At 43.3% G+C, this 19,556-nt stretch overlaps 1 protein-coding gene across 1 annotated transcript in view; it reads right to left on the bottom strand.

Moving 5' to 3' along the window:
- The window catches only part of SLC17A6 (solute carrier family 17 member 6), a 294,138-nt gene that overhangs the window by 62,594 nt on the left and 211,988 nt on the right, over positions 1-19,556 (bottom strand). The window contains exon 8 of the mRNA XM_085643618.1: positions 17,640-17,789. Coding sequence (XP_085499744.1) covers positions 17,640-17,789 — 150 coding nt within the window. The remainder of the gene's footprint in view (positions 1-17,639; positions 17,790-19,556) is intronic.

The following is a 19,556-nucleotide window of genomic DNA, read 5'->3' as shown; positions in this document are numbered from 1 at the left end:
TATATAAACATGTACATATGTGTGTTTTTTTATGAGTCTATATTTATACTTATTTTTAAATATTTTAAATTATGTGTTTTACATTATATTGTTATATGTTAAAATAATTTAGATTTACTATTTTATACTACATATATACTGAAAATAAAATACTTTTGTATTCTTTTTATATTAGTATCAACTATACTTTTCTTCCGATTATTTTGTACTTATCATATAAGTATAGGTAGACAATATTTCTGTCATCAATATTTTTGTCTCCATATTTGTGTAGCACGATATTTGTTATTCCAATATTCTGTCAGACATGCTTTTCCTACACCATATACAATGGTCTCTCAATAAATTGAAGAAGGACAAGTAAGAGGTAGCCAGGTTTACTATGCTTTAAGGATCTGAACACATACAGCAGTACCCCAGTGTGCAGAGTTTAAAAAACACATCAATACAAGTCAGTAGAAAATTGTGGTGATGACGCAGAGTGGCACTTTCTCACACAGCAGCAATTCAGTAACAGGCTTAATATGTTTTTACAACTGTTCTTGGGCATAGCGCCTGTTGTGAACTAAACACAATTTGTGCTAACTGACTTTTTGACAGTGTTGTTATTAACAGCACACATAAAGAGGGGGGCAGAAATGCAAAAATATACCCATAACAGACATAAATATATTTGCATGCATTTGTAGAAACCAGGCATAGGTTGACTCCACTTATTATTATGAATCAACCTAAATTTAAGCACAGCACGTGCCTTCTAGAAACACTGGCAGTAATTTACTGAGGGTTGTGAAGGAACTCTCGTGCCACTGCTGAGTTTGACACTGCACTCATAGAATGTTTTAATCATATGTAAATCTATGCAAATGTTTTGTCATTTTGCAACACCTTCCTGCACTCGAGCACCTGAACAAAAAACATTATTAAATATCCCTCTGCTTCTTCACCAGTGCCCGGCAGCAGAGCTCTGATTGCACTTGGGAACTACAGCTTGTTAGAACCCTCTTCGCCTCTCCCAGTCCCTGTGCTTCCGGTCTGGGTGACCATAGACACGCATATTGGAAGTATCACCAACCAAGCATCAAGGAATGTGGGGTAGGATGAGACACTTCTTGCATCTATGTAAACCAGATGAAAAAAATTCATCCAATGGCGAGGGTACATGGGATTCGCATCTAGGAGTTTTTGTGACCTATATTTGATGACATTAATACATTTATATATCACAACACTTAAATGCAACACAAATGCTTGAGTCGGCACACATCTCAAGTACCCTTCGACCAGCATTTTATTATTTAGAATCTTCATTATGCCCCCAAGGAAATGGAACTGCTCTATGCAAGGCCAACTGGAAAGGAGTCAGCTTAAATTGCTCATCAATGTACACTGGGCACAGATTGACAAGCTCCCCCAGATGAGATTCTGCCTCGATATCTCTGCTAGTGAGGTGTAGCTTGACTGAGTCCCTATACGTTAACAGTAAGCAGTGAGTAAGCTATCCAAAAGTAGATTTACTTAATCTGGAGTTTGCAATTAGATGGCAACAGGGACTTCCTCATAGGCCAGATAACAAGATGCACAGCACTGGCAGAGTGCAAACCAACACCCATAAGAATGGTTACGAGTCAGCCCCATGGAATGGAGAATATGAGGCCCATTAGGATGGCGGGTGGACCCTGGCGGTGCTGGGACCGGCTACCAGTGCTGCGTTAGTACTACACCGTCGTTTAGGATGCCACCGCCACAGTGGCGGTGGCATCCTCCATTTCCAGCATTGTGGCGGGCGGGCGGTGCTGTGAGCACCGCCCGCCACAATGCTGGGAATGCACTGCGTGCATTGTCATCCGCGAGGTGCCTGCCACCATGTCCATGACAATGAAGGGGGATACCATAGGTACTCCCCGTGTGCACCCCCAATACCCTGGGGGTCCTCAATGGGCCACCGGAAGAGAATTCCACATGCCTTTCCGTGGCAGCGTTTCGCCCCCATGCTAAACACCGCCACCATATGAAATCCTTTTCCGCCCGGTCGACTTGTCGACCGGGTGGAAAAGCGGCAGATGGTCTTCCCGTCCGCCACGGTACCCCCGCCATACTAATATGGCGGGGATAGATGGGTGGCGGGCAGGGAAGAATGTAGGGCGGATTGCCTCCGCCATGCGGGCGGTGGCAATCAGCCCTACTTCCTAATGGACCCCTAAGTGTGCAGAAAATGTCTTACCAGCCGAAATTCAGCATAGAATTCCTAATTCTGTAGGTTTTAACACACACTTTTACTCTTACACTGAGCTGTTGGTATATGTGTGCAGAGATTTCCGTGCAGGATAAGTGGCGGGAGGGGACTGAAGAGGGTGGGTTAGGAAGGGAAGATATGGCTTTGCTGGGGGAGCATTGTCTTAGAAGAAGGTCTAGGGACTACTGAACAGGTTTTGAAAACAATTTTATCGACCAGAAAATCCAGGCGTGGGAACACTTGGCCAGACTTGATCAGGTGGAGCGGTATTCTTCATATGAATTGAGTTCTGACAAACTAATATCTGGACTTTCGTGGAGTCATATATTTTTTAATTGCTGTTAATTTTCTATCCATATTACTTATCTATATAACCTCTGTGCCACCCCATGTATGGTTAGAGCAGGTTACTGCAATATTGTTTGAACATACATTTCCTTGATTATGTCAAATGTTTAGTAATAAAATACAATAAACATAACCATCCACTTGACCAGACCTATAACTTTATCAACAAGAGATGTGTAGTTCCTGCAGGACAGGAAGTCGACAGGGAATAAAGTATTCCAATTCAGACTTCAACCTAACGAAAGAAAGTGCACAAGGGAAGGGAATCCCTTCAGGGTGGAACTAAAACCCTCACACACCCAGCAAGCTAGGTGTCATGCTTCATCATCTGGGTTCTGCTCCTCGTCGGGTCGGCGGTGCAATACCCGACGGGCACCCATACAGGGGCTCTTTGTCGGAGATCTTTTGTTCCCTGCCGTATGGTGCATGCGTGTGAGGGCCCGGGAGTGTAGATGTAGGTGATTAAAAAGGTTGGTTAATCTGAAATTGAAGTTTATTGGCTCAGTCAACCACCTAGTTAAAAAAGGGGAGTGAGTGGCGTAAAAGCTATATATGCTCACAACGGATGAGTGGCTAGCTACGCTCGACTCTTATGGTCAACATGTTTCGCGCGCATTGAGTCAGGAGGATCTCGTGGCGCTTCGTCAGGACCTATAATGAAGTGAAGTGTGCTCGAAAAAAACTATCTACAGTGTGGTGAGAAAAACAAGGGTGAGAACAAATATGTTGGTCAACCCTTAATAGGCGCCCCTACCTTATGTATTGATTTAAGAGGGGGTCACCAATTCATGTTAAAAAGAGCTCCTCATCAGGTGCATGGCGCGTCCACAGGGGGAGAAACACATTCGTTCCTATACAGACATCCCCTGGAGGTTATTCAACCTGCCCGGGTTCGGCCAACATATTTGTTCTCACCCTTGTTTTTCTCACCACACTGTAGATAGTTTTTTTCCGAGCACACTTCACTTCATTATAGGTCCTGACGAAGCGCCACGAGATCCTCCTGACTCAATGCGCGCGAAACATGTTGACCATAAGAGTCGAGCGTAGCTAGCCACTCATCCGTTGTGAGCATATATAGCTTTTACGCCACTCACTCCCCTTTTTTAACTAGGTGGTTGACTGAGCCAATAAACTTCAATTTCAGATTAACCAACCTTTTTAATCACCTACATCTACACTCCCGGGCCCTCACACGCATGCACCATACGGCAGGGAACAAAAGATCTCCGACAAAGAGCCCCTGTATGGGTGCCCGTCGGGTATTGCACCGCCGACCCGACGAGGAGCAGAACCCAGATGATGAAGCATGACACCTAGCTTGCTGGGTGTGTGAGGGTTTTAGTTCCACCCTGAAGGGATTCCCTTCCCTTGTGCACTTTCTTTCGTTAGGTTGAAGTCTGAATTGGAATACTTTATTCCCTGTCGACTTCCTGTCCTGCAGGAACTACACATCTCTTGTTGATACAGTTACTTAGGGCCTATGTGTAGGACCTCGTTAAAAATAGCCCACCTTTCACTCTCCTTCCTTTTGTTGAACAGACCTATAACTTCCCAGATATATCAAGTTTTTGGTTGGGTGGGGGGATCAACATATGTCCACTCCTGCCACTCATGTTGTAAACAATGTTGCAATGTGTGTCTTGTGCTCCATGTTGTAAATTGTAAATGGATTTATATAAAGCTTACCACCTCTGATGAGGAATTGAAGCACGTTTTTCATCGAGTAGCATGCTACGTCAGAACCCAAGATTAGTAGTTAGTAGTTTAGTACAATTATTTTCCTATTCATTAGTAGTGTTAGGCGTGTGCTCTTGATTTCATGGGTGTTTAGTAGAGTTTGGAGTATGGATAAAATTATAGTAATGGATTTGAAAAGGGGAAGTTTGGAGTAGGGGTAGAATGTTAGGAATGGAATTGAAACGGGGAAGTGGTAAGTGTTTTTTAGGTAGTGGTCATATGTTTTTGTTAGTTGGGTGTCATGGCTAAGAAGGGGAGGGTGAGAGTTTAGAAAATATGTTTGACAGTTCATAGCAGTCAGAAACAGAGGGTGGAGGGGTGGGAAGGACAGAAGGTTTTTCTTTTAGATAGTAAAATGTAAATACGGTGTACATACATAAATATAAACATGATATTTGGTAACATTATGTTTGCTTGATTAAACCCCTCTATATAAATACCTATATTACAGTGAAGAGGCAATATTTAAATGATTTGCTGTCCACATTTATCTTGTGGTACATTTTTGGTGGTTTTATATAAATAAATATACACATGCCACTTCTTTTAGGTATTAGTAGCAGGCATAACCATCTATATGTACATAGAAGCAACAATTGCTTTAATTGATTCATTTATTCTGTTTCTGTAATTTAGTAACAACTTGATCTTCCTGCGATACTGTTCTACACAAGAAATTTAAGTCTGCAAAGATCCAGTTACTGTAACAATGTTTTCTGCAAAGTACCCTACCGTTCTTGGGAAGAATTCTAGACTGCACCAAGATCACTAGGAATAGCAAAGTAATTTTTTTCGCCTCTTGATCCTAATCCCGTTCCTTCCATTCAGATACCTGTGTACAAAACCTTTGTGAGATCCAAACTCTTACATTCACACATCTAGAGCTCCAGTCCCTTAGAGCCAACCCCTCAGCTCTTGAATTCCATAAGATACTGATTTGTAAGGTGTGGGCTCCTCATTGTAGGTAAAGATAAATCATTCCCTCAATCTATGCACTAGGGTCAATGAGGCACTCTGAGCATAACTGTGGCCACAATAAATTCTCAACATATTATTCAAAAGTTGAAATGAGAGCAGCAAATTTTTGCATATTAGGAAGAAATACACTGTATTCCGTGTGCAGAATTCTTAGTGACATTTGGTCAATGTGACCTAGAAACACTCGTTTGTTGCTGAAATCAGCAGAATATTCAATAAATGATGTTTTCTGCAACAAACGTCACATACACAATTATATGGAAAACAGTATGGGAGGGCATTGTACGGCCTCTTGAACTGTGAATTTGGCAGAAACACAACTGCTCCATACCACTAGGCAGCCAGCTTTTCAGATGTGGTCAGAGATGTAAAAAAGAATGAGTAGGAAGGCAGATCTGATTCAATCTGTTTAGACTCGGTCAAGCATCGAGTATCAGTAGGAGTCAGAGTTAGGTTTCAAGAACGATTTAGTGACACTGCAGAGAATAACTACATTTGGCTGAAACAGGAATGCCTCGTTGGTATAAACAGGGGCAATTTGTAAATGAATAGGATTTTTAGATCAACTTACGGAAGGTCAGCAATTATGTTGAGTGCATTTTTAAACTCACAGAAAACTTGTTCCATTGCAGCATCCCAACAGAGTTGGACTTGCATAAGAGTTAAAAGCAGCACATTGTCCAAATATAGATTTTATCTCAAATTGGTTAACCATGCGCTCAAAAATGATATGAACTCGTGTTCACATTTTGGGAACTTACTTGCATTTTTCGGGATATGTCCGTACGAGGTGCCAGGCACTGCTGGCATGCGATTTTGTCAGATTAAATTGGCGAGGGCTAGATCTTTTATGGTGGTGTTTTTGCCACTCTATGAAACATATAGCCAAACCATGGTTCTTAGTGCTTGCTGCCACACTAGCGGTGCTTGAATGGACAGTGAGTTGTGTGAGTACTTTTTACCTTTCTTTTGATAGGGGTACACCATATTTTCACCAATACCACAGGAGATTGCCACAATCAAGGTTACAGAAAGCAACAAATAATAGTCCTACCCATCACACATACGTTGATTTCTTGGAGAATGTTTTCTAGAGAAGCTCAGCCTCCAGTTCTTTCTTGATTTCCAGGAAGTTTGCTGGACTGCAAGAGAGCAGTTTCAGCTTATAACAGAGCTGAGCACGATAGGCATTCAAGCTCCTATTAACATGGGTATTTCATCTCACCTTCTATAAGGTAGACTGATCTTAGGCGCCTAGCCAGAACACAGTGAGGAACCGGTTTCTGAAGACCATAGTAGTCATTCTCGTCAAGTTGAGAACGGATGGTCCACAGGACTCCATGGCGATTTGTTATTCTCTACCACAAACCTTGAAAGGGCTTTTAGAGAAGGAGTCAAATGGTTCAATTCTACAACAATGAAAGCCAGCTTTGATCTGCATCCTGTAAGGTTTCCAGACATGCCTCTTTGGTGACCTGTAGAGATGTTAGTGCAATAGTCCAATGATTGAAGGATTAGAGCACTGACAAGATCTATGTTTGAATGCAAAAAAGAGCAGCAGGTTGAACTGGTGATTTATGTCCTTTTCTGAGTGTTGCTATGAGGGAGAAAACTCAGACTCAAAACTCTTCTCATTATTTGTGATAGAGAAGAGGAATTCCTTAAAAAAATATGGTCATTTTAGCTGCAGGTGGATATTCAGTAAACCTCAGACTAGGGCTATCTATCTTGCTCCCACTTAAGCATAGAAAGCTAATATTTATCCTAAGACATATCTTCAAGCAAAGCTGATATCACATAACCTTGGAAGAGGTGTGGCGCAGCGGCCAGGGTGCCTGACTCCGGACCATGGGGTTCACGGTTCGATCCCTGGCGCTGGCGGTAGGTCAGCCCAGCACCATGTGACTCTGGGCAATAGCTCGCTTAATCTTCCCGGGGGCCCCCAGCGCCGGGAAACCACTTCAGAGGTAGCTGTGCGCTTTACAAATTCAAGATTCTTCTAACCTTACAGTGAAGCACCCCTGAACTATTTTAACACGCTTAAGGTGAGTGGCCATTTTGATGGCTGAGTGCCTGCTTTACCAGTATGTATAAACGATAGGTAAACTGCGCAGCCTTTCCTTCCTCCAGAAAGGCAGGGAAAGGATGACCATAGCAGAAATTAACCATAATCCACAAAATGGCACGTTATAACTGAATTTCATGAATTATGATTATTCTAAATACATACATATTATCATATGGGGCAAAATTTCCAAAACGATGTCGGTGTGCGCAGCTAGAAGCTAACTTGAATGCAGGGTAATTTAACCACTTCCTCCTTCTCATCTTATATATGAATATTTGAAAGACCTTTTGTTAAAAATTGGGTTACTGGTTGAGGGGATGAAACCCTGCTCAAGCAGCAACCACAATCCTTATCAGGGTGACGTCACAAGTAAACTTCAAATTAAACGTGCTCAACCTTCTGGCAGCTTGGCACAGAGCAGTCAGTTATAACTTAGAGGCAATATGTAAAGTATTTGTGCAACACTTCAAACAGTAATAACGGAACAACACAACACTAGAAAAATTCCACACCAAATTAGAAAAACAGAGTACATTTTAATAAATGAATCAAGACCAAACTAACAAAAATGCAATCAGTAGAACTGGACATACGCAAGATTAAAGATTACAGTGAAAATAGCACCAAAAAGACAAAGTGCCTACTGTGGTTATCTGGTTGTACCGGACCAGGGCAAAGTCACAATTCAGGCCATTTGTGATGGAGCACGAGCCAACTACAGGGACCCACTTAGGCCCACTGAACACAATACCTTAATCCTGGCTGTGGAGACGTGCTGAGTCCAGCATCGAGGATGCATCACACAGCAGAGATGAGGGGAGGTCCGGACGAGGGGAGATGTGTCATTGAGTGGCAGTTCCGTGGAGCTGCAAAGTGTGATGCATTGTTCTTGGGTGGAGATGCGTTTCAACGTCCTTGCATTGGCGAAGTCTATGCAGCAGAGGCAATGTGTTGGTTCAGAGGGCGATGCATCGAGCATCAGAGGGAATGTACCGGTTCTGCCGGATATGCACCATGCTGTGGAGGAGAGGCATCAGTTCGGCTGAATACACAAAAGGGCTGGTACAGCACCTCCTTCAGGCCTATATCCAAGGATGCAGGACTGGTGTGGCATCACTTGGGAAGGCAGGACTCACAGATGGCAGAGCCCAGGTGCTGGGCTCAAGGTGGTTGGAAGCCTTTTCTGTCCCTGAGGCTTCTGATTAGGAGGCCAGCCAACCAGTCCTTTGAGTCACTCTGGGGTCCTGGGCTCAGAGATGCAGGTCTAGTCCTTCACACCCAGGCAAGAGGGCTGCAGAGCAGCAGGTCAGCACAGCAGAGCAGCAGTCCCTCGGGGAAGTGGTCCAGCACAGTGTCAGTCCTTTCAGCAGAACAGCAGTACTTCTTCCTGGCAGAGTCCACAGGGTCAGAAGTGTGCTGAAGAGTTGGGTCTGAGGGTCCGATATTTATAACAGGTACCTTTGAAGTTGAGGAAGCTTCTAGAGGTTTCTACCTCCTTGAGTTTCAAGGCAGCCCCTTCTTCCCTGCACTCGCCCCACCTATCTTCCCTTTGTCTCACTGTCTGGGAGCAATACACAAGGACCAACTGCCAGCTATACCTAGTCATGTGACCAGGAACAGGCTGCAGGCACCAAATAGTTATTTTCATGAATGGGTTTGGGGTTTGCTTTATGGGAGTGTTGGGTGGGATTGTAGTAGAGTGGAACACTGAGAGTTGTAGTTTTATTTAAAATGCATTTTATACAGATAGTTTGCACTGAGCAGGTGATTGAGATGTTTCTTTTTAAACTTTCAGTTACTCCTGACGAAGGGCCGTTAGGCCCGAAATGCTTCGGGTGGAGAGCATATGGAATCACCTGAATACATTTTATATGAATAGTTTATCACATGTCGCTGTGTAAGGCCCGGATGGGCGCCCAGACGATATTTGAAAATGAGAAATAAAAGAACCATGGTGGAATCAAGCCATCCTCGTTGTGTTCGAAAGTGTTTGGTTTATTTGAAAAGTTTTGACAAGAACATTTGTTAACAAAGGATTAAGATTGGAGTAATACATGTGCAGTTTTCTATGGAGAATGACAATCTCAAATTTCGCAGTGCGACAGCTGAGGTCGTAAATCACGTGCCTCTTTTGGATGATTATAATCTTTTTTAAAGGGTCTTTTTTTAAATTGTGACAAAACATCCGACTTTACTATTAAAGAGGGCTTTTAATGACATTCTTTAGACACCAAGCTCGGCATCTCTACCTGCTCCCAATTAGAAGTTAGTGCTTATTAAATGTAATAAGGTAACTCCAATGTTATCTTATGGGAAAGGTAGGCCTTCAGTAGTGAAAAGTGAATTAAACAGTTTTTCACTACCTGGGAATGTAAAACTTAAAAGTGCATTCCTACTTTTTAAATACACCACACCCTGCTCTCTGGGCTGTTCAGGGCCTACTCTAGGTGTGACTTGTATGTACTAAACAGGAAGGATTGGGTCTGGTAAAAAGGTTTATTTCACCAGTTCAAAATGGCAGTTTAAAACTGCACACACAGGCTGCAATGGCAGGCCAGAGGCATGTTTAAAGGGCTACATAAGTGGGTGGCACAATTAGTGCTGCAGGCCCACCAGTAGAATTAAATTTAAAGACTCTGGGTACATGCAGAACCACTTAACTAGGGCCTTATCGTTAAATGAAATAGGCTAGTTGGGTGTATGTCATTGCTATCATGTTTAGAGGAGAGAGCACAAGCAGTTTAGTACTGGGTAGCTGTTGTAAAGTATGTTTTATTTTTTGTTTGTGCTTTCTTTACATTATGCAGTAGAAATGAAAAATAAAAAAATAAAGGTTTTTAACAAAAAACAACAAAGTGTGCAGAGTCCTAAAGCCAGTAGAAACAAAGTCAGCAAAGCAGGAGGGTTGAAGGCAAACTTTTAGGGGAGAACCATGCCAAGGATGCTAGGGCTAGCACTTTCCATTCTACTGGAAGTGTTATATGTGGCAAAGTAGCAGTAGATACAATTGTTAGTGGTGGAGCTGTTGTCACAAGGTATGCAAGTAATTGGAGCAGATTTAACAATCTTATGTTTTTTGAGACTATCTGCAAGGTACCTGTTTACATAGGTGGAGGTCACAATAGATGGTAGACAAAACATTTACTGGACTGTGTTCTCAATGCCTATGAGTGGGACTTGAGTGAGTATTTAAAATGAAGGAGGGGTTGGGATCAATTACTGTAGGAATAATATTCCCTAAAAGGAGTACTATCAGTTTAAAGTAGTGAAACCTGGAGACTGCAAAGAGTTGCATGTTGGCTGTGGTTTACAGGACCACTGTACACATTGTAAATTCACCCTGATATTTTGCTTAGCTAATTGTGCATGACAGTACATGATTAGATGTAAATACTTTTCAGAGCTTTGCATTAGGCCTTGTGCATAACAGGGAGCAATCTTGCCTGATGGAATGAGGGAGACAGGTTGTTAAGTTGTTGCAGTAATGCAGCTTGCTCAGAGTGTTAAGGAATGATTTTACATTCTTGAAGGGACGGTAGAAATAGGTATTTTTAATGTTAAGCATTTGGGTTATGTGGGTAATGTGAATTCCACATCTTGAAGCTAGCATTCCAGGTTGAGTGTCAGTGGTGACAGTGGGAGAAGAATGTAACCATACCAGCCTTCCTGTAAACCAGGTTCTAGTACTCAAATAAGATAGCCATTGCTATTAGGAGGTTGTGAATCTCAGGCCTGTATCTGATGGTTACAGAGAGTCATAGGCTGTATTTCCATGGGCATGTATTCATGTTCTAATAGACACAGAGCACAGGTGAGAAGCGTAAATGTAGTTTTGAAAGTTAGGGAACCCTAAATCTGTATATCAATGTCTTAAAAGAAAGTATTTTTGATGCTGTAGATGCTTTACCACTCTATTTGGAGACCAACAACTGTTTGGGATCTCTGTTATCATAGGTTTAGGAAGCCTGAGCGGCAATGTATACCTCATGTATAAAAGGCATGGTACAACCATTTTTTGCCAGTCCTTGTCATGTCTAGTTTACTATAGGAAAGGACCTCTTTTTCTATGCCCCCCCCCCCCAAACAAGTTTTTGGACTGATGCTGATGGTTTTTAGATGATGTAGCACACTGGATCCTGCTGTCCAGGCCACAGTGCCTGTGCTTGACATGCAAATTATGTGTACAATTAGCTAATACCTGACTGGTCTATTTAACTTACCTATAAGTCCTTAGTATATGTTAAATGAGGTACTAATGCCAGTGCGTAAATTTGTTTTAAAAAAGCGTGCATGAGCCATCATCACTGCAGCTTGCTTTGTCCTTTGCCCTAGCCATAGCACCAACACAGCTACTAACTATCGCACTCTTACAAGTGTGACATTCAGAATATTGTATGCTCCCAAAACTATAATATTGGCTTGGGTGACAGGTATTAGTCATTGTTAATGTATAATGGATTAGTAAACAGCTGTTGGTGTGCAGATACCTAAATTAGGCTGAGGTCAGCAGACCACCATGCCTGTGATTGCTTTTTGATAAAGTCAGCTTTGTATTTTCTTAAATGCAGTCTGTCCTTAAAGGAAAATGGGATGCATTTAAAAAGGAAAAAAAGAAACTTTGGGGCATATCAGCAAGGGCCGGCGATAATTATCGCTCAGCGCTCTTAGCGTGAGGATAATTACCGCCAGCCAACTCTAAATTTTATCGCGGAGATAGCGTGCTATTAGCAACGCTTATCTCCAAAGCGATAAAATTCAGAGCTCAAGCTGCCAAATGTGCGATTATCGCTGGAAATCCAGCGATAATCACACAACTTTTGGCGATAGCTTGCTGATAGGGCTTCACATACTTAGCCATGATATCCACCTTCCATAGGATATCATGGCTAAGTCAGTTTCAAAGCAGGTGTAAGGAAAGTAGCGATAACAGAGGTTATTGCTACGTTTCTTGTCACTATGCTGCTTTGCGTGAGGCTTGATAATAGGAGAAATGTCACTTAGCGACATTTCTCCCGTTATCCTGGGGAGGAACGCCCACTTTGCATCTGATTAGTGATGCAAAGATGGGCGTTAAGGGAAATGGCGATAAGGCAAGGTTTTACGCGATAGCGTGAACTTGCTGATAAAGGCGATAAAATTATCGTCCGAAAATGGACGCAAAAGAGGCGATATTTTTTATCGCCTGCTTGCTGATATGCCCCGAAGTAGGTTAATTTTTTAAGATTAGGCAGTGGTCCATGGGAATAGTACCTTCTCTTCACAAATATGTGTAATTTCATTCTCATTCTCAAAGGGAAAGTGGCCCTTTGGGACCTGTTCCTCTTTGTGAATGGTTACTATCAGTTTTAAACTGGTGTATAGTATTACCGTTTTGTGACTGGAATTCTGTCGTTAATCAGGAATACATACCATACCGATGCAGTATTTGGACGGGACTTCCTAAACACACCCCTTCTAAATACAGTGTAGCATTTGCAAAATGCGATTCAGAAACAAGTTACCAAATTCCATTTTGCATTTTGTACATTTAAAATAGGGATTTTCGGATTGCTGGGAATTAGGCCATTTGCGACCCAAAAATTGCTTTGTACATCTTATGCTTAGGTCTTGTGATTGCAATCACTATTTTGCATGTAAAATCAAAAGTTAATGCAAACCATCAAACGTCCTTTCTTGAAAACTATCTATAAGGCTGACAGATTCTGAAATAATCTCTGATAACTGCATTTTGTGCTAATTTAATTTTAATAAATGTATTGCTTGAGAGCAGCCAGAACACTTCACAAAGCCATCATTAGTCTGAATCAAGCAGAACAGTTAGTGCTGGAGTCCAGACTGGTCATCCTACCAGGAGAGCCTGACAACCCGAGAGAGACAGACGTGGCTCTCCACTCCACTTTTAAAATTTTACATAAACCCAGGAAGGGGGGCAAAGGAGGAGGGGTGGGACTAATCTACAGGGAGGAACTTCGGCTCACCCTGTTATAGGTGGACGAGTTGGAGGGAATTGAAGTGATGGGCTTCTCTTTTCATGCAGCTAGAGGTAATCTACTCACAGGTCTGCTTTGCTATCGCTCCCCAGGGAGTAATACTCCTCTGAAGCCTCTCTTGAACACTATTACTAACCTATCTCTATCACACTCCAAAATGGTCATTCTGGGCGATTTCAATTGGTGGGAGAATGTCAGCACGAAAAACCAGTTAAGGGACCTGACGTATACTTGTAATAGCCTTGGCCTCCAACAATTAGTCACCTCCTCCACCCATCGGGGAGGTCACATACTTGATCTCCTCTTTGCAAACGAGTCTGAGGTTGAACTTTTAAATATTTTGCCTCAAATTTGGAACGACCATTACCTTATTCATTTTAATTTACAGTTCGTTGACACTCCAGCCCAAGCTAAAACCGCAGTATTGTATCGGAAAGGCAGAAACTGGATCAAATTGGCAAGAACGGGCGCCCTTTTAACTCCTCCCACAGTAAGCCTTTTCCAGTCCTCTAGTACGGTGGAGATGAATTATAACGCCTACCATGAGTTTATTACTGCTGACCTAGACCACATAATTCCGATGAAAAAGATAAGAATTAGGAATAAAACGTCTACTCCCTGGTACGATGAAGACCTGAGAACGTTAAGACAACACTGTAGACGGGCCGAAAGGAAATGGAGGAAGGCATATCTGGACAGGGACAAGCTGACGTTAAAATCAGCACAGAGCAGGTATAAGCTGCTCATTATGGAGCGTAAGGCTAATTTCTATGCCAACTCTATAGTGCAAGCTTCAAATGGGGCTAAGGAATTGTTCAAAATCGTAAGAACCATTTCGGCCCCGCGCTGCCTAGAGAATAAAGCAGTAGCATCACAAAAGCTGTGTAACGAGATCGCTACTCATTTCAAGGATAAAGTGGCAAAGATAGTTGATCTCTTTAAGGGCAACGATGTAGCTGGTCAGGATTCAGATAAGGAGGTGGCCAGCGAGAGGTCGGGCCGCCATTGCTCCCTGACCACTTCCCCTCTTTCACGGCTCTGTCGTTTGTTACAACGGCTCACATTATCTCCTCTGGTTCACCCCTTGACCCCCTGCCCCAGAGGGCGTGGAAGTCCTATGGCCACCTGACCTTCCCTTGGTTGTGCCAGATCTGCAACCAGTCTTTGGAAGTGGGTCTGGTTCCAGAGGGTTGGAAACAGGCGGTGGTCTCTCCCCTTATTAAAAAAACAACTTTGGATCCAACTATTCCAGCTAATTTCCGGCCTATTTCTCTCCTTCCTTTTGCTATTAAAATCTTAGAAAAGGTCGTGAGTAGGTCCCTCTCAGACTACTTAGAGGAACACCATCTACTGGACAGGGACCAGTTTGGCTTCCGTCCCGGTCACGGAACGGAGTCAGCCCTGGTCACCATGCTGGATAACATGCGAATGCGGGCTGACAACGGGAGCACCGCTGTTTTGGTGCTCCTGGATATGTCAGCCGCATTCGATACAGTGAGTCATTCAATCCTGTTGGAGCGTCTGGAGGAGTTTTGGGTGAGGGGTCGGGCACTACAGTGGCTCCGTTCCTATCTGGCGGGAAGACATCAAGTGGTGACTCTGGGGCCTTTCTCTTCTGAAAAAACTCCCGTAGCTTTTGGAGTTCCGCAGGGTTCCAGCATCAGCCCCATCCTATTTAATATATATTTACAGCCGCTATTCCCGATCATCAAGGCGTTTGGGGTGGAGGTAATCAACTACGCAACTGGTTTTCTCACTGGAAGGAAAACAGGCGATCCCCCTTGAGAAATTCCAAAGTTGCATGAGGCTGACTATCGACTGGCTACAGAGAAATTGCCTGCAGTTTAATGGAGATAAAACTGAGCTATTGTACTACTCGCCGTTAAGGCAGATTCAACATCTACCAGTGGACCTCAGGCTTGTTCCGGATGAGGTTCCACTGGTTCCAGCCAGCACAATACGGAATCTCGGTTTTTTATTCGACAGCAATCTCCAGTTCGACTCGCAGGCACATAAGACAGCCAGCGTATGCTTTGGGTTACTATGGCTCTTATGCCGAATCCTTCCACTTCTGCCCGAAGACTCTCGTAGCACGGTCGTAAGGAGTACGGTGCTAAGCAGAATGGATTATTGCAACTCCTTGTACTTAGGAGCCCCCCGATACATTCTGCAGGGGCTACAGAGAGTTCAGTCAGCTGCAGCGAAGCGGGCGTCAAATCGCAAGCATGACTCTTCCTCTACTCAGGCGCTACATGAACTTCATTGGTTGCCAGTTAGAGAAAGGGTTCTTTTTAAGTCCCTCTGCTTAGTCCATAAAGCAATTCACGGGATGGGCCCGGTCCCTCTCCAGGAAAGACTTGCATGCTATTCCCCCTCAAGACAGCTGCGATCCTCTAATGCCAGCCTGTTGGCACAACCCAGGTTTAAACGATCAAGGAGGGCGTGAGGGCCTTCAATGTGGTGGGAGCTCGGATGTGGAACGCCTCCCACAGGGGATTAGACAGACAAACTCGTTAATGGAATTTAGAAAGAGCCTTAAGACCTGGCCCTTTCCAGCAGCCTGATGGCCCCTGACCGACCCTCCCCCTCAGCACAAGTGATTCCGTTCTGTCAGAGCGCCTGGATACCCGTAGGGTCACAGTTGCGCTATACAAATACTAATCCAATACAATACAATACAATACTGTACTGTGATCAGTCTGTCTTGTTCTTGCATCACCCAATTTAGGAAGTCTGTATTTTTGTTCAACTACCCCTCCCCAAACTACAGTGACACTAAAACCGTAGGCCTTAATAGAGAGTAATTCCTCCATGTAATATCTGGTATGAGGGCAATAACTAAAGCATGTCAATCTCACCATGGAATCAATAGGGAGCTACGTGCAGAAAGGGAATTGACTTCAGGCCACATCCTCATTTGACATGTCAACAGGTATTATTAGGACAGTCCCCCACTTATTTCCTAGCCCTATGTTCAACAGACTTCGGCAGTGCTTTATTTGCAAAAAAAGAGTGTCATTGCCTGGAGCTCTGGTCAGAATCCCCCATGCCGGTGCAACTAAACGTCAGCACACCAAATGCCAATGTTGATAGTCACAAATCCACCTCATGCCTCTATTATCCACTGCCAGACATTCCTTGCCCCTTCGTTTCACTCTTGCAGGTTCCTGCTTTCATCCTCTGCGATGGTTTTGCTGTCCCTCCCTTCCCCCGTCCTCTTGATCTGTGTGTGTTTCCCTCTCTTGCACTCGGTAAATGTCTGATGAGCAACAATAAGTGCCGGCCCGAAGAAATAGGTGGCGGTGGCCCCCACAGGCAACCACCGGCTCAAATTAAGCACTGGACATAGGGCATCATTTGGACACCAGCGAGCCCTGCAGTCGCCTACAGTGCTGCAGCCCATCCACCAAACTGTGGGGTGTTTCAGGTGAAGAATCATTGTGAGAGCCTCGATGTCATGGGAGCTCTCTCTCCAACGTTTATGTTTTTAGAAGCAAAAGCTCAAAGTCGATGTTTAATTCTGAGACACGCACAAAAAAGTCTTAACAAGCAGGACATTTTACCCAATCCATCAGGAATATTCATTTTTTTCTGCCTTGGACTGCCACACCTTGATGCCAAATATAGGGCAGACCTTCCGGGATTAATTAACCAGCAGCTCTTGGCAGATAGTTGGGTGGCTCAAGGTAAGTGACAGTGGTGCCGGCTAAGGATCCACCAATGGAAATAGGGTAGTTTCCCTACCTCAAAATGGGGGAGGGGGAGAGCTACCGATTTATGACAAATCTCCTATCCATCAAACATGAAAGGGGCCTTCTCAAACCTTTAGCAACACCAAAGAATGATAAAAAGTGAGACACTGTCTCGTTTGCACATTCACGTGCTTACTTTGTCAGTGCTTAATCACAATCAACCCCAATGCTTCTCTTTTTCATGACTTGCTTGATTGAGCTGCTTTCAGGAGATGCAGGCAGGGCTTACAATAGGATTTCCATAGTTTATTATTGTGGGCAGTGGGGCTACATTATGCTCTGGATAATGCTGTGCTTCAGTTGAGTATGTAATGATTCATAGCAGTTTGAGAAACTTCACAATCTTAAAAAATGGCACAGAACTAATAAAAGCACATGAATATATAGTTAACACTTTAAATGTAAGAAAACAAGAAGAATGCAGCTTGAATATGGCAACGTGGATTATGGCTTTACTATAACAGGGCTACGCATTTTCTTAGATATAAATACAATGATTTGCTGATATTTAAGAAAAATCCACCTACCTTGCTGATTTCAAATCCAAACACCTCTTCAAAATATGCAGGCTGGCTAATAAGCAGGAGGTAAAACGTCCAACTTCTACAGAAATTCGCAACTATTATTGCATAGACTGGCATTGAAGTAAAAAATTTCCTCCATGGAGTCTTGTATTTCTGTAAGGCCAAAACAAATTAAATCTGAACATTTTCACTCCCTTTAGGACTCAAAACACATCCGCACACCTCATATTCTCAATGAATCAGCACTAACAGAAGAAAATGGAAATTTACTTTCTCTCCAAGGTCTTCCTAAAAACCCTGCTTATCTGCTAAGCACAATACTGATGTCAGCAGTGCTTCTGGCCTGGTAGTCAGTGGGTAGTAGATTGCTGTTTTTCTAGTTTTTTCCCTAGACTTTTGGATTGCATATACACTCCTTACAAATCTATCAGAGGATGCAAATTCATATAATGCAAAAACTACTCAGCACTATTACTGAATTTCTACGTGACTCACATTCACATATGTGTGGTTAGTCCAATTATCTAACAATGTTTGCTGATGTAATTATATGAATTAATTCAATTGTCTTGGATTCAACACAATGGACCAGTATTACAAATATTTGACTTACTCTTATAGTACTCTTGAGTTCCAGGAGTAAGTCAGGAGTGTTCCTTGGTATCCTCACAAAATTCATGAGTAAGGTAGGATTAAAGCAAGTACAACAAGAGTAAATTGCCTGTACTCGTAAACCAATCTTTGTGAATTGGGCCAAATATTTCCTTACTAATTATGAGGCCTTCTTATTGATCAGTTGGTCAAGTCATGTACATTCAGAGGTACCAGGGCCTGGATCACATATTGAGAAGATATTAGACAAGATTACACAGTATAAATTTCCAGGTACATTGCAGTGGCATGAACCTATCACTTCACCACTTCTTTTCACTGATGGCTCTCTGGTAAATTTAAATTCTGCTTTCAATGTAATCTTAATATTGATGTCAATGTAGGCAATGATATGTACAAAAATTAAATCAAATCACTGTCCCGATATGACCTCGTTATCAACCCTGAGGCTACTGATTGACAGGTCACAGGTGGGGGTGGCAGGTAACCAGCAGTACAAACACAGGAACAGGAAAAACCTGTATTAGACCCATAGATAGGCAGCAACACCACAATGGTCCTGGGCGAATGGCCCAAATAAAACATACATGGCTGAAGGGGAGAGTGTGCTTGAAACACCATAAAGTTAGATGCCACATGAAGTTAGGTGCAAAAACAACAGTTGATGGACAGAATGCAGAACAATGTCATACATTCACCCAAGTACAGAGATCTGGGCCTAAATCCAACGTTTATTTGCTCACCATGCCATTCCAGTTTGAACCCAGCCGTATGCAAATCAGTCTTGACCCTGTGCCTCATGGGAACCGTCCAGCCCGAAGTGCCAAGCCAGGTCCTCCCTGGACTGGAAACAAGCATCCTAGGACGGGTTTCGGGGTTTCACCCCTCTTCAGCCAGGATAGCTTGATTCCAGTGGCATGGAGAGCACGGGACTCACGTCTGAGAATACCCGTCCCACTCGGGGTGACAAATGCAAAAACAACAGTTGATGGACAGAATGCAGAACAATGTCATACATTCACCCCAGTACAGAGATCTGGGCCTAAATCCGTAGTTTTTTTGCTCACCATGCCATTCCAGTTTGAACCCAGCCGTATGCAAATCAGTCTTGACCCTGTGCACGGGACTCACGTCTGAGCATACCCGTCCCACTCGGGGTGACAAATGCAAAAACAACAGTTGATGGACAAGCTATCCTGGCTGAAGATGGGTGAAATCCCGAAACCGGTCCTAGGATGCTTGTTTCCAGTCCAGGGCGGACCTGGCTTGGCAGTTCAGGCTTTCTGTTCCCATGAGGCACAGGGTCAA

Source organism: Triturus cristatus, chromosome 3_1, assembly GCF_964204655.1.
Source record: "Triturus cristatus chromosome 3_1, aTriCri1.1, whole genome shotgun sequence".
NCBI lineage: Eukaryota > Metazoa > Chordata > Amphibia > Caudata > Salamandridae > Triturus > Triturus cristatus.
This window is presented reverse-complemented; position numbering and strand designations above follow the sequence as displayed.